At 44.3% G+C, this 15,564-nt stretch overlaps 1 protein-coding gene across 12 annotated transcripts in view; it reads right to left on the bottom strand.

Annotated features, from left to right (window-relative positions):
* Positions 1 to 15,564, bottom strand: part of ROBO2 (roundabout guidance receptor 2) — a 466,996-nt gene that overhangs the window by 45,064 nt on the left and 406,368 nt on the right. For all 12 annotated transcript variants that reach the window (XM_066599125.1, XM_066599128.1, XM_066599126.1 and 9 more), the window contains 2 exons: positions 8,812 to 8,854; positions 4,427 to 4,554 (listed from right to left, as the gene is read on the bottom strand). In XM_066599125.1, coding sequence (XP_066455222.1) covers positions 4,427 to 4,554; positions 8,812 to 8,854 — 171 coding nt within the window. The remainder of the gene's footprint in view (positions 1 to 4,426; positions 4,555 to 8,811; positions 8,855 to 15,564) is intronic.

Below are 15,564 nucleotides of genomic sequence, written 5' to 3'. Positions count from 1 at the left end.
ATCCTTTCAATTGAATTCAAGCTGAAGAGGTAAAATCTGCACCAAAACCTGTGACAAAATCCACAGCAGTTCAGCGATGCACCCTTAAGTTCAGTTTCACATGCAGGCTTTTTTTTTTAGAAAAAGACGGTATTTATTAAGTATTTTAGACACTTAAAACTGTTAGTGAGTTCCCCAAAAAGGGTGTGTGTGATAACAAGAAAGGGGCGTGGATTAAAGAAACCCTGTATGCAAAAATGTTGACATAAAAGCTAGCATAAGCTAAGTTAACTAATAAATAAATCGTGTTAATTATACAGCACCAACTTATTCCACAGCACTTCCAGATAACTTATGTATCACCCCTCAGCAAGCTGGGTACTCATTTTACCGACCTCTAAAGGAAGCTGAGTCAACTTTGAGCCAGCTACCTGAACCATGCGGGGATTGAACCTGCAACCTGCAGTTTAGGAGTGCATTTCTGCTGGCTTAACACACTACGCCACACAAGGTGCAACTAGATGGCCCAGATAAATTCCCCAGCATGACCCACTATGATAAATCTTGTGCCTTTTAAGACTAAGTTTTCACTGTCTGTTAGGGTGCATTTACACTGCAATGCTCCTGTGCGAGTTTTGTCTAATTCCAAGATGGACGGAACTCGTACTGGAAAATAACCCATTCTGGGTTCTTCACCCAAGCGATTTTTTACTTCGACCAATAGCCCAAGTTCAAAAACATTGCTGCTTGTTCTATTTTTGGAAGATTCTTGCTCAAGCATGGCCCATCCTTTTCTATGGGAGCGTTCTAAAAATGGATTGCATTCATACGGCATGCGAGTTGTGTGCGAGTGTGATCCACTTTTAAAGCGTATTACTATGGGAACCACGTGCCTCGTAGAGGCAAAAAAGCATCCAAATTCCTTACTGCACCGTTACCGCCTATGTCAATACCTCCTTCAGTAAAATGTAAAAAAAACATGTGATTACACTTATTAGATTCGGGCCTCATTCACACAAGCGCTTTTACGTGGCTATTTTGCCGCGATAAAACATTGGCCAGAAAATCGGGACCATGTGGAACATTGGATTCCGATGCATTCACATGGGTGATTTGTGGGTGTGTGAAAAAAATCGCCGCCGCAGATTTTTCACGCTGCGTCAAAAGACAGGTCTTGACCTATCTTTTGACGAAAAATGCTGGAGGCTCCCATAGACTCCTATGGGAGCTGAAAAAAAAGGGAGGAGGAGGGAGTTTACCTGCGTCCGGCGCTCGAGAAAGAAGACAGCTGGCTCAATGTTAGTATTAGAAGTAGAGATGAGCGAGTATACTCGCTAAGGCACATCACTCGAGCGAGTAGTGCCTTAGCCGAGTATCTCCCCGCTCGTCTCTAAAGATTCGGGGGCTGGCGGGGGGGGGGGGGGGGTGAGAGCGGGGAGGAATGGAGGGGAGATCTCTCTCTCCCTCTCTCCCCCCCGCAACTCACCTGTCACCCGCGCCAGCCCCCGAATCTTTAGAGACGAGCGGGGAGATACTCGGCTAAGGCACTACTCGCTCGAGTAATGTGCCTTAGCGAGTATACTCGCTCATCTCTAATTAGAAGTCATTCCAAGAATTTCTGCCGACCAACAGAATCCCGCGCTGCAGCGTTTTTTTCACACAATACGCGTGAATGGATGAGAAAACACTAACTAATCTGCCGACATAAAATCGCAACGCTCGTGTGAATCAGGCCTAAGTTAGATTGGTCTAGCCTGTCCTTGATGCCCATAACAACCAATCAGAGCTCAGCTTCTATTTCTGAAACTGCTCTGGTAAAATGATAGCTGCCCTTCCATTGGTTGCTGTGGCCAACAAGGATAGTCTTGCTGTTAGACCGTTTCCATAAATGAGACCCCTTGTAGACAAGGTACAAAAGCAAGCAAATTAGACCAATTATACTGAGTGAGAGTTCGTTAATTGAGTTTGCTGCACTTTACTAACAGCCACCCTTCTTGTATTGAGGTTAATTTGTGGTTTATTGAACCCAAACATACATTAAATGATGGCGTCAATCTGCTTATGAATCCCCTGTATGACTGCGATATTAATTCTGTAGTTACGTAATTAGCTTTAGGTCAAAAACTTCGACAGACAAATCTAGAAGAATACAAATATCAGCTTGTGGCGCGTTCTGTGATGGCGATCGATAGCGGACGTTGGGGAGGATTTATAGAGGACCACAAGCTGCTACAGAAATAATTCCCATTGATTACAGTAACTGAGGCTGGAACGGCGGAGAAGACAATGTAATGATAGCGACACAATGGCTTCAGCTCGGCCGGGAAAACTGTTTATTATGACCAGAAGACCCTCCTACCTTCTACATAAGTCCCCCCATCTCTTACATATAGCGAGCCTCATCAATATTTTTAGCCCCTTGAACATTACCATGGAGGAACACCACTGGGATCTATGGCCCCTAGCAAATAACGCATTACGTATGGCTTTGCTCACAAAAGAGTTAAAGGGAATCTGCCAGCAGCTTTTTGCAGTCTTCACTGAACACCATAAAGTAGTGCCTGTCACACTGGTGACAGCGATATATCTGTTGCATGTATCTGTGCAGTAGTTTTGTAGAAAATCACATTTTATTAGTAGCAGCCAAACACAGAAGTAGTCCTGCATATTCAAAAGCTGCAGCTAGCCACACCCATCCCGCCATTCAGCCACTGATTGACAGCCTTCTCTCTATGCACAGTAATAGGCTGCAGGTTGGGTGTAGCTAGCCTGCAGCTCATGAATATCCACGACTACTTGAAGTAATCCTCTATGCATGCTCTGCTACTAATACAAGTTTGGGAGAAAATCGCTCTGTTCTGTTTCCCTAACGCTGATAGAAATGATGGAAAATACAGAAACAGCACAAAATAGCCTGTTTGGCAGTTTTCATACTCCTCACCAAAAGTTGCTGGTGAGTGACTACCGAATTAGGACGACCCCCGTGCTGGCAATAGGTGTGTGTCCAGAGGCGGGACCCACATCGATCAGATATTTATGGCATAACTATTAGATATTACCTAAATTTTCCATATGACAATAGTCATACCAACTAATCCCTAGCAATCAGCTGTAATCCATGGAGGATCTTGGGAGCAAGTAGTTGATTACCCTCTAGCACCACCATGAGTGACAAGAAACATGACAGTGTCCATTGAGATAAATGCACTGGCATTAGAGATGAGCGAGCATACTCGCTAAGGACAATTACTCGAGCGAGCATTGTCCTTAGCGAGTACCTGCCCGCTCGGAAGAAAAAGTTCGGGTGCCGGCGGGGGACAGGGAGCGTCGAGGGAGAGCGGGGGGGAACGGAGGGGAGATCTCTCTCTTCCCCCCCCCTTCCCCCCGCTCTCCCCTGCTCACTCCCGCAACTCACCGCTCCCCCGCGCCGGCACCCGAACCTTTTCTTCCGAGCGGGCAGGTACTCGCTAAGGACAATGCTCGCTTGAGCAATTGTCCTTAGCGAGTATGCTCGCTCATCTCTAACTGTGAGTAATGCAAGTATGTGCTGGGAACTCGTGCTCGTTGTAGCTGCTCTCCCCCCTAGCTAGTGAGTCAGGGTCCTGAATGGAAGACTTATTAAAGGATGTTTTCGGATCTTTAAAAAAAAAAACTTTCCCCAGAGTTTAGAATAGTATAAAAATAAAATATCCATTACTCACCTTGTCTCCAATCGAGCACCACTGACCCCGTTCCCTCTGCCCGGTCCCCAACGAAACAAGAAGTGATGATGTCATGTTCATCACTTATAAGATGGCTGTGGCCAATCACTGGACTCAGTCGTCACATACCGTTCATACACACATGACCGCTACGGCCAGAGATTGGCTGCAGTAGTCATGTGAACGATGAATGTGACGTCATTGCTTTCTAATTCAGTGAAGACCAAAGTGGAGCAGATTGTGTGGGCAGCCCTGGAGCAGAAACACAATGGAAAGATGAGGAATGGCTACTTTGTTTTTTTTATGCTATTTTCCACCATGGGGCAAGTTTTTTTTAAAGGTCTGAAATCCCCTGTAACAAAGAATTCCATTGTCAAATTGATTTTCCAAACCAGACAACCTTGTCAGGAATATCATGATAGTTGCAAGACTTAAACCTAGAACAGACTGTCCATGAACCCAAGTATGAAGTATCCGGTACATGTACAAATGCAGCAAAGCTGAGTAGTTCATTAAGCTCTAGTCTGCTTGGTATTTTAGCATGGTATTTTCTACTTTCATTGTCCTTATACACCATTTCTCACTTTTTAGAGTCATCTATCATGATGACTGGCTTAACCTACAAAATGGCCACCGGCACCGGGTCTTGACGACTACGGCTCATTAAAAGAAGACGAGTAAATCAAGTTGTGTTTAAATATTCAGTATAGGATGACAACGTTGCTAAACCATCAGAATGTACTGACCTCCACATCCGAAATTCACCAGATCGTTTGGTCCATTGTTGCTGTTGTTTACCGGCATGCTGGATGCTGGCCAAGAGTCGGCAAGCCATGGGTAATTGGGGTCGCTTGGATTTAAAAGTCCTGGGCGACTGTAGAGTTAACGAGAAAAAGGTGTTTATCATCAGCAAGATTCCGTATCGGTATAAATGTTCCACCGTGATACAAAAAAAAAACGTATGCAAATGACTTCATCCAATCATCAGTCGCGTCGCCATGCATCTGAATGAAATATATTGTCTGGGAAATGGAGTAAGCTATTAGCTAGGGAGGAAACCTTACGTGGGGCGATGTGATAAATGAACACCTCAAGGGAGCAATCACTCACAATGTCTCTTCTGAAAGAGTCATTTCCAGGACTTTAAGCTACTTTTTTCTTCACCTTTCACATTTCAAATATGTGCCTGTCATCTGCAAGCTGATCCTTTTTCTCCCTGTGCTTTGTATTATAAGACAAGGCGGGGTGGAAATAAACTACGGTTCTGTAAAATGTGTTTAATCTCCTTGAGTTCATTCATCACATCCCGTGTTGCCATGGCGATGCGATACATTCTGGTGCCGGTGATACAGGATCTTTCGGGAATGGACGTCCCCGCAAGGTTTTTGGTGACTTGACCTCATATGAATTACATAAAAAAAACCAACTGCTCTTATTGGAGTTGACAAATGATATACTGGGTCAACGTTGAATGTGGGTAGCCACCACTTTCCATAGTTGCTATGATCTTGGTTATTATTTTGAACCAGCGAGAAAGCAATATAATCTTGCTTTCATAGAAGACAAGGACGACTATTTTTTTTTTCCTAGTGCAGATCGCCAAGTAGGCGTGGGAGACTTAGAGGCCATGCAATGTTCCTCTGGGAAATTTGGTATACCAATGGGAGATGGTACAATGCTTCTGCAATGCCAACTACGGGAACGTATTTTACCAATAGGACCCTTTTACATTGGCCAATAAATTGTTCAGATACCAGCATCCAGTGATGTTCAGTCTAAATGCATGCACAGACTGAATGACGAATGGGAATTCATTATCTTATCATTCGTCGTTCAATTTGCGCATGCATGGAAACTGATCGATGATCGGCCTGTGTAAACAGGCAGTCATTCATCTACTGCCTGTTTACTGTGAATGGAGGAGGGAAGGCCAGAACAACTCCCGCTCCACCTTCATTCACTAGGATAGCTCCTGTGAAACAGCACAAGAACACTCATCGCTGAGACAGCTTGTTGGGCATCTGCACTTGACAGATCGGCCCATGTAAAAGAACCCTATGTCAATGTCCAACTTTCTAACAGGCCTTGCAACATGACTAAGGTTATAAGCCAAACCAGAGTCTTCTCCGTAAGTGTAGGGTCCTTTTAGTTGGTGAGAGGCCTGTGACGTGGGTTGGGAGGGGTAGAATAAGTTCTTTAAAGGTCGAGGAGAACTGTTATAACCAAAGATTTTAACATGTTTCTCACTCTCGAAGTTCTATTCGTTTCATTGATCCTACACAATGATCATTTTCTAACTTTCTTACGTTTTCGAGATGTGTATGAGCAAATGCTAACAGAGTCTATCTCTTTTAACTGACCCAAAAAGAGGGCCTGTCATTTCCTCATGTCATCGGAGCTGGCTGCATAGCTTCATGGCCATGGCAACTCTGACTTCAATGATGTTAGTCTGTTAAGGCAAGTCTCACACAGCCGAGAATCTCGCACCAGTTTGGTGCTTTGCAGGAGGCCCAAAACTTGCGCGAATATGAACCCCATTCCTTTGAATGGAGGGAAAAAATTGCGATATGTCCTATCTATTCGCGTTCCTCGGAATGCATCGTCCATTGTTTTTAACGAGACAGTAAAACACATTGCACACCGTGGGATGTGCACTCGAATGCGAAGTAATGCTTCCTATTGAAAACAATGAGAAACATTTGCCGATCCTCTAGCACACCTGAAAGCTGTGCCGGAGGATCACTACTTCACAGAAGTGATGGTAGGCGTTTTAGTCAGAAAAACGCCTCAAATTAGCATAAAAAGCATGTTGTAAAGCGCAATACCAGGCCAAGTTTCTCAGTCCAATATTGCGCTTGTCTGTGTGTAGGTAGCCTTACCCTCATACCCAATTCTCCATATGAGCTCTTCTTAGACTTAGCTAAATATGTCAAATGGGTGGTTCCGACTGCTCACTGTCAATGGGTGATGTCAGACTTGATTTACTATGAGTGGTGGGGATTGCCCACCTGACATAGTCACAGCCCTGGGAGCCAAATCTACAGGTACTTTTACATGGGGCATCTGCTGGGTGCTTAAGTGCCTAACAGCCATCTCAACGATTATCGCTCCTTTGCTTTTACACAGAAGTGATAATCACTCATTGAATGGAGGCGGAGCGCACCGAAGACATCTTCTGGCCACCTGCCTTCCTTCAGAGTAAACAGGCAGTCATTCATAGATGAACCACTGCCGGCTTACATGGGCCAAAGGTCGCTTAGTTTTAATGTGAGACAAAAACCAAGTGACTCCTATGCTTACATGGGTCGACAGTCACTCGTAATCCCTCTTTTGAGCAATTACTCAGGTGACAATTAGCCCATATAACAGTACCCAAGGAAGAGCTCCTCTGGAAACATTTTTGAATCCACCTCGGGTTTCCATCTTTTATGCCAAGAACGGCATGGAGACAGAAACTTTGACGGAACCAGAGTAAAACCAGAGTGTTTAAATTCTGAAATGGACACCTCTTCGGTCTCTGCTTCACAAGGTTTCTATCCCTGTCAGTGAAAGGGAGACCAAAGACATGTCCGGTTTACAGATGTATCCCTATGGTTCCAACCCATTTCCATTGCCATGTCATTCTCGGCATAAGTCGGGTTTCAGAGTGTATTTTAGCTCAGTATTGCGTCCATTTGATCGTGATACGGAGCTAATGTATCCCTATTAGAGATGAGCGAGCATACTCGCTAAGGCACATTACTCGAGCGAGTAGTGCCTTAGCCGAGTATCTCCCCGCTCGTCTCTAAAGATCCGACGGCCAGCGCGGGTGACAGGCGAGTTGCGGCGGGGAATGGGGGGGAGAAAGGGAGAGAGAGATCTCCCCTACATTCCTCCCCGCTCTCCCCCGCCCCCCGCCCGCCCCCGAATCTTTAGAGACGAGCGGGGAGATACTCGACTAAGGCACTACTCGCTCGAGTAATGTGCCTTAGCGAGTATACTCGCTCATCTCTAATCCCTATGTATCTATTCCCATGGCCTTATTCTTCATGGCGTATTCGCCTCTGTCTTTCTATTATACTGGGCAAATTCTGATCAGTATTTGCCCAGTAGAAAGCAAAATCCTGATGATATACGGTTGTAATGTCATCCGATATGAATCTATATTACAGGCATGCTTCCGTACGCTCATGAAGAGAAGAAGTCACTAGAAAGCATTACACGGGCCGCGAGCCCCAAGCCATAGACGCGGCTCGGCATTCTTGAGATATAACATATTATAAAAAGGGAACTTTTCCTGGAAATCCTTTTTTTCCAACTTGAAGACTTTGTGAACAAACAACAATTGATTACCGTTGACTCTCACAAGCTTCCTTGTGCCTCCTATAAACGCATACACTTATCATGGGCAGAAAAAAAAAATCTCCTGCGCGACACATTTCTCCAGTTCAAAAGTTGCATTAATGATCATTGTAGTTTTCCAATAAGACATTTCTTTAAAATCCCTAAGAGAAGACCCTGTTTCCTAGGCAACGGCAATAAAGAAAAAGACACTCTCCTCGCAACATCCACGAGCTCTCATTTAGCTTAATCTCCTTTTTGCTAAAATATTGATTAAATAAGAGATTGCGAGTTATAACCGAGGCCTAATTGCAATCTCCATATTGGCAAAAGGGAATGTAAATGAGGATATATGGGGGGCACCACCAAGTTTTATCAGTTTCAATTGAGTAACCAAAGTAGCGGAATTCAGTCCTATCAATCTACAGCCTATCCATCATCCATGAATCATTTATTCTGTGATCGATTAGGTGTAATTGTTAACTCAGGGCAATTTACAACGAGCCAATAAGCGGCTTTTAAACAACGGCAACTTCATTTGCTAATATCTACTTAATGCAATAAACATTCTGCTTGCAAATGAACACATCACTTATTGCGCTTATGTTTATTTCTAGACGTCGGGGGAATACGATGCAAAACATCTGGGTCAGCGCCATTCGCCGTACATATAGCAGACGATTGCGTTGGGCTGTAATATTCCAAATGGCTGATCTGCTTCCGAGATGTTGGCCCCCGAAGCAGACTAGCCTCGGGACGTGAACGCAAGAGGTGCACAATTAGAAGATTGCTTTTTAATTTCACGGCCTACCTTCCGTTACTCATTAGTCCTCCGTCTCCTCTTTGAAATGTGACTGTGGATTAAAAAAAAACGAGAAGAGAGAAAAAAAAAACAAAGTCAATTACGTTTTAATGCCAAGCTCATCATTACAATGGTCGTCGGAGTGCAATGCTAGTAGTAATTACTCCATTTACCAAATAACTGCGTTATATCAAATATACAACGCCGGGGAAGAAAACACGGCGCTGCTTTGTCAAAAAAAGGCACGTCTGTGATTTCATCAGACACAAAGGGAGATCATTTATTTTGCTGCTTTCTTCTGAATGGATTTGTATGTGCTCCACGAGGAAGGATAAAAAATGACAAATACAGACCGCAAGACTCATTTTTTTTCCAAGCTCAGCATAATCATATTGGTGTATGACTAAAGCAAATGAATAGAAATGACAGACAGATGTAGCAGAGCTGAGATTATCATTGAAGTTCTGTTGCTTGTTAGGACTCATGCACATGGCTGTTTCGTATGGAGCTGGAATAGGGCGGGCGTAGGGGTCTAATGTGCCTCTTCTCCACCACCATAAGAGTCTACAGTGCCTCTACTGCAGCACCATAAGAGTCTGCAGTGCCTCTACTGCACCACTATCAGAGTCTATAGTGCATCTACTGCACCACTATCAGAGTCTATAGTGCATCTACTCCACCACTATCAGAGTCTATAGTGCCTCTACTCCACCACTATCAGAGTCTATAGTGCATCTACTCCACCACTATCAGAGTCTATAGTGCATCTACTCCACCACTATCAGAGTCTATAGTGCATCTACTCCACCACTATCAGAGTCTATAGTGCATCTACTCCACCACTATCAGAGTCTATAGTGCATCTACTCCACCACTATCAGAGTCTATAGTGCATCTACTCCACCACTATCAGAGTCTATAGTGCCTCTACTCCACCACTATCAGAGTCTATAGTGCATCTACTCCACCACTATCAGAGTCTATAGTGCCTATTCTCCACCACCATAAGAGTCTATTCTGCCTCTACTTCACCACCATAAGGGTCTACAGTGACTCTACGCCACCACAATAAGAGTCTGATTTTATATGGAGGCCATAAGGAGTTTTTTTTTACATCAGATCTAATATGAATCTGATCTGAGAAAAATCACAGCCTGCTCCATTGGACACCATAGGTACAGAAATACTCTCCCCTAGAAGTATCCCTTCTAGAGGACAATATATCCATACACATGGATTCCATGCATCACAGTACATGGAGGATGTACTGTATGACTCTGTATTAAAGGGGCTGTTAATCTTCTAGTTATTGATGACCAATTAAATAGGTCATCAATAGTAGATCGGCAGGGGGCTATTACCTGGTACCTGCCCGGTGATCAGCTGTTCCCCTGAGACAACATTTTTGTGTAGAGAGCTGCTTTGCTGCAGAAAGCAGACAGCTCCATACATTTTACAGTGGTCCAGTTTGATACAGCAGGCTGAGTTCCATTCACCTAAATAGTTGCACTACCAACCCTGGCCACTGCAGAATATACGGAGCTGTCTGAGCAAGGAGCTGTGTTGCTACAGGATGCAAAGACACCAAATTGAGGGAACAGCTGATCATGTGGGGTCCCTGGCAGTAGACCTCTGCTGGTCTTCTATTGATAACCTATTCTGAGGAGTGGTAATCGATACCAAGAAGTGGGACAACCCTTTAAGGATCTGTACAGGCTCTGTGCACCGGGTTCTGCCATGTGCATGAGTTCCTAAAAGGGTATTCCAGGCATTTGTTATTGACGACCTCTCCTCAGGGCAGGTCATCAAAAGTTGTTCAGTGGGGATCTACCCTTCGGAATCACCGTCGATCAGCTGATTCTCTGACCTGCTTTCAGTACAGTGGGGCCAGATGTTGGAATTGGTGGTCAGGACCGAAACGTTAATAGAAGGCTTCACTCCCATTGAAATCTATGAAATCAGTCAGAGTGATGCCTTTTATGACACTTCCTGTTCTTCACTGCAGTCAGAGACAAAAGTGTAATCCCATTGATTTCTATGGGGGTGAATCCGTCTATTACACTTTTGAACCCTGAACCCCAACACAGACATCTGATTCGGCTGCACTGACAGTGGTTTGGAGGATCATTGGGGATCCCGAGCAGTGGACCACCGCTGATCAACCATTGATGATGACCTATACTGAGGACAGGTCATCAATAGTAAATGTCTGGAATACCACTTTAAGGGTGTTTCACCACAGCATAGAAGATAAATGTCTGTTCACTGTGGGGTCTGACTACTGAGACCCCCAGTGATCCCAGGAACTGACTACCCCCAAATGCTCCTGTGAATGGAGCAGCGGTATGCATGCTCAATCTTCGTTCAATTCACTTTTATGGAATGGATCGCCGAGTACATTGATTTTCGCCTGTGCCATAGAAGTGAATCGAGTGGCAGTCAAGCGAGTGCTGCAGATCCATTTATTGGGGACTTTGGGGGTGCAATATTCAGGATAATTGGGTTCTGACCCCCAGAGTGCGAATAGGGAATAAGTGTCTTTAGTGATAAAACCCCTTTAAGCTACTTAACACAGTAGGTTTCCATTGAAACTAAAAGTAAAGCTATATGTCAAAGGGTGGGGCTAGTTGACAAACTCAGCACTGCTACATCTGTGTGGGGGGAGATGTGCTCATTTTTCTGATTGGTTACGGTGCGGTAACATTATAGGTGAACTGGATGCAAAGAGGAACATTGTGAAAACTGGTGGAAATGGAAAAGGTGATGATGTCCAAAGCACTCGGCCTCGAAAGTAAGAGGTAACATTTAGATCTTCTGTCTGGAATTTGGAACGGAAATCTGCAGTGGAACCAATCTCATCCACGAGCTACAGAAGCGGGGCAGATTGTTAAGTTTGTATTGTGTCAGTTTGGTTGCGGGTTTGTCGATTTTATGGATTGGAGCGCTAAGGAACTGAGTATATTTGGGCAGATGTATTATCAGGCCTGTGCCAGAATAGAAGAGTCAAAAAGTCACAATTTTCAAGCAAATGCCAAAATTGCAGCTTTTTGAACATTTATGCCACCACTTTTTTTAAAAAAAGTAGTTGTGGCCTAGCACTACGGGTGTGGCGGAGTGCGGCTTGTAAACTTTATTACAATTTATGCCAGAAAACTGGTGTAAACTATAGCTGAAGCCAACTTGTGGCTGGAGGGGATTTCTGTCTGACATACGGAGATGCAACTATTGTTTCGGGTGTGTAAATATGTAGCTGATTTACTGTGGATTTTTCACAGCTGAAACAAAAAACCCAATAAGGAATCCTTCCCGCAGGACAGAATATTCCGCAACAGCGATACAGAATATGCCGGCCATGAATTCCACACCAACATCCGCAGGGCTAACTTGTGGATTTTATGCAGAATTCTGCTATTTTCAATTCAGCACCAAAATCCACACGTTGGCAGTAAAAATTTGGAGGTGAATATTCCACAGGAGGACAAATTCTGCAACGAGGTTGTGGAATATTCTGTCCTGTTTGAAAGGTCCCTTAATTAGCGCCATAAGCCGCATCAAAAACTGCACCATTGGATGTAGATCCACAGCAGATCCACAGCAGATCCACAGCAGATCCGCGGCAGATCCACAGCAGATCCGCGGCATATCTCAGCTCTTCAACTGAGGTGGTGGCATTTACTATAGATCCGCACCAAGGTCTGTGTGCAGGATCTGATGCGACATTGCTGCGGTTTTGTGTGACGACACCCTGCAGAGGCTGGAACGCCAGTCGTAGTAAACACAATGCGGTCTTTTGTAAATTTCAGAAGCCCCCATGTTTTGTGGAGTGAACTCTGAAAAAAATCTGCAGTGAATCCGCACAATTCTGCACAGATTTGCAGCCGCAGATTCTCTCAATGGGGCCGGCGGCAGTACATTTCCAGTCCAGGTCAGGTGGAGGACATTTAAAAAATCTCCTTTGCATGGTGCAGAAAATTTACGCAATTAGTTTGCAGCATTTTTGGAAAACCCTGTGGATTCTCAGTCTGCAGCAGGTCTATTTATGCTATGGATTTCTACTGTGGAATTCAATCCTTGAAATAAAGGGGATAAATCGTGCAGCAGATTGGCGATTAAACCGCGACCAAAACCACATCATCTGGGTGCTGAGCTGGCCACTACAGACTTGTTGCAGATCTTCCGCTGTGTAAGGTGGGAAGGTATCCTAGCAGACATCGCCGCCATTTCCGCTTCCTCTTGGGTTCGTAAATGCTCCTTTGTGTGGGGACCATGATAAACTTTGGGTGGGTAAAAGGATTTGAGGGTTGTAAGGTAGTGGATGAATCAACGGTTAGTGCACTGAGTCAGGTGGATGAGTCTGCATGCAATGTTAAACCAATGTATGGTGCAAACAACAAAGGAGAGAACCAAAGTAAGCAGTCTGTGAGCACTCTACATATACATAGGACATTCATAGAATATACCAAAGTTACTTCGAGAGACCGGAACACAGAATTAAAATTTAGCTGGCTTATCTCCAGTCTGCCATTTGGATTTGCAGTATCCCCCCAGCAGGCCGTCTCCAGTGTATGACAACTGGCTGCTGCCTAGTGGAAGAACCTCATAAAGCTCCAAAATAGTAAACCTCAGGTAAAGCTAAATTTTCACTTTTTTCATACTTTAAAGTGAATGTCCCCACTTCAACACAGTTTTTTTTTTTTTAATAGATCCAATATTTTATACTGATTAATGTCTTACTATATTTTCATGGGGACCTAAAATACATACGCTTTCTGCTCCAAATCTCCTGCAAACATGCAATTAAAGAATGTAAATCTTGCTACCTACAGCCACCACTAGAGGGAGCTTAGGGTTACTGCATACTGTTTATACTTTGAACTCTATAGTAAAACTGTATGCAGTAAACTCCTTGGCTCCCTCTGGTGGTGGCTGCAGGCAGCAAGATCTTTATCATCTATCTCCACTTTGATTTGGAGCTATGTAACACAAAATGCTCCAATATATTAAAAAACTGGGCTGCACATGGTGTTAAAAGACATTCACTTGCTGACTGGCTGTGCTTCAAGAAAAGTCATAAATATGAGAGTGGAAACAACCAGACAGACATATATGTATATATAGCCTCAGAAATGAATTCTAGCTTCATGTAAGTCAGTCACATAGGAATGGAATTAGCCGCTACATGTTAAAAGGGTATTCCCATTGGACATATGTGAGCCCACACCTATTGCTGGTTCTGGCCCCATTGTCCCCAGCCCAGCTGAATGTTCTGGCTGGGGGTGTTGGGATTTACAGAAATAGCCACTTGGACTTTGCTAGATTGATTCTGTAACCCCAACAGAATACAGAAAGTTATAGAAAGAGCGAATCTTGCTGTCTGTAACTCAGGAGCTGCATCGGGAAGAGTAAAGTTTCTCCTTAGAGAGACCACCTAGTAGGTGTGAGGAGACTTATAAGGCCTTGCATGCTCCTCTGGGAAATTTATGCAAATGGCAAATGGAACAATACCTCTACAGCACCACCTATTGGAAGGCAGCATTCCTGCAGGTCAATGTTAGACCTTTTAACAAGCTTTGTAATAATGACTGAGAATATAAGCCAAAGCCAGAGTCTTCTCCAGAAGGAAGATATATCCATGCATAGACAGCTGTGTTAGAGCTGCAGAAACACTGCAATTCACTGTGCTACTGTGTTACTGTAACTGTCATTGACTTCTGTGGGAGTTACAAAAACAGCATAGCGGAGCCCCCATGACTGCTTCCGTAACTCCCAACCATCCTCCGGCCATTGCAATCAGCTGGGCACAGAGCAGTGAAAGGTGTGGATTCCTGAGGAGGTTCTCAGGCTTTTATGGCCAAACCTATGACCATGAAAGTCTCCCATAGGAATACCCCTTTAATGTGATATATAACGTGTAAACTACACAATTGCAGCAAACACTTTTACTTGACTCTTTCAATTGCTTTTGTTGTGTTAAGTAAGTTTTCCGGGATTATTAATCTATTGATGACCTCTCCGCAGGATTGGTCATCAATAGTTGACCGGTTGGGGTCCGCCACTCAGATTCCCTGTCGATCACCTGATTGAAGAGGTTGTGGTGCTCCAGTGAGCACCATGGCCTCTTCTCAGGTCAGTCACCTTGCGTTCGTTCATCACGTGGCCTGAGAGCAGCTCTGTGCCATCCAAAGGAATGGGGCGGAACTGCAATGCAGACATAGCTGCTATACAATGTATGGCTCCCGAATGACAGACCCCCACGATCAACTATAGATGACGGATCCTGAGGATGGTTCCTCAGTAGTTTAGTACTGGAAAAACCTTTTAAGTGTCAATTAAATGTTTTGTTGCAACTGTGTATAAAAGTGTGTTCACACGTAACTGTGTTTGCGGAAGATTTTGTTGCAGATCTGCGGTAGATTTAACCCCTTCAGCTTCACTTCAGTTGAAAGGGTGAAATCCGCTGCAGATCTGCACCAAAATGTGTGGCAAACCAGCGACCCGTGAACGCACCCTTCATGTCAAGTTAACATTTACTATATCTGTTGGTGGACTGATCCAATATACTGTAGAGGGTAACAGCGGTCCAGAAAAATATACAAAATGACTGACCCCAAAATGCACTGATTTTACCTTCGCAATGAACGCTTCCTTCACACCAGGACAACAGACAATGAGCAAAGACATCAAACAAATGTGTCAGGGGGTAACATAAAGGGTTACTGGCGTTACACTGTCCATGCAGGTGCAGGAGACAAAGGGCTCTAT

The sequence above is a fragment of the Eleutherodactylus coqui genome, chromosome 4 (genome assembly GCF_035609145.1).
Source record: "Eleutherodactylus coqui strain aEleCoq1 chromosome 4, aEleCoq1.hap1, whole genome shotgun sequence".
In the NCBI taxonomy this organism is placed as follows: Eukaryota; Metazoa; Chordata; class Amphibia; order Anura; family Eleutherodactylidae; genus Eleutherodactylus; species Eleutherodactylus coqui.
This window is presented reverse-complemented; position numbering and strand designations above follow the sequence as displayed.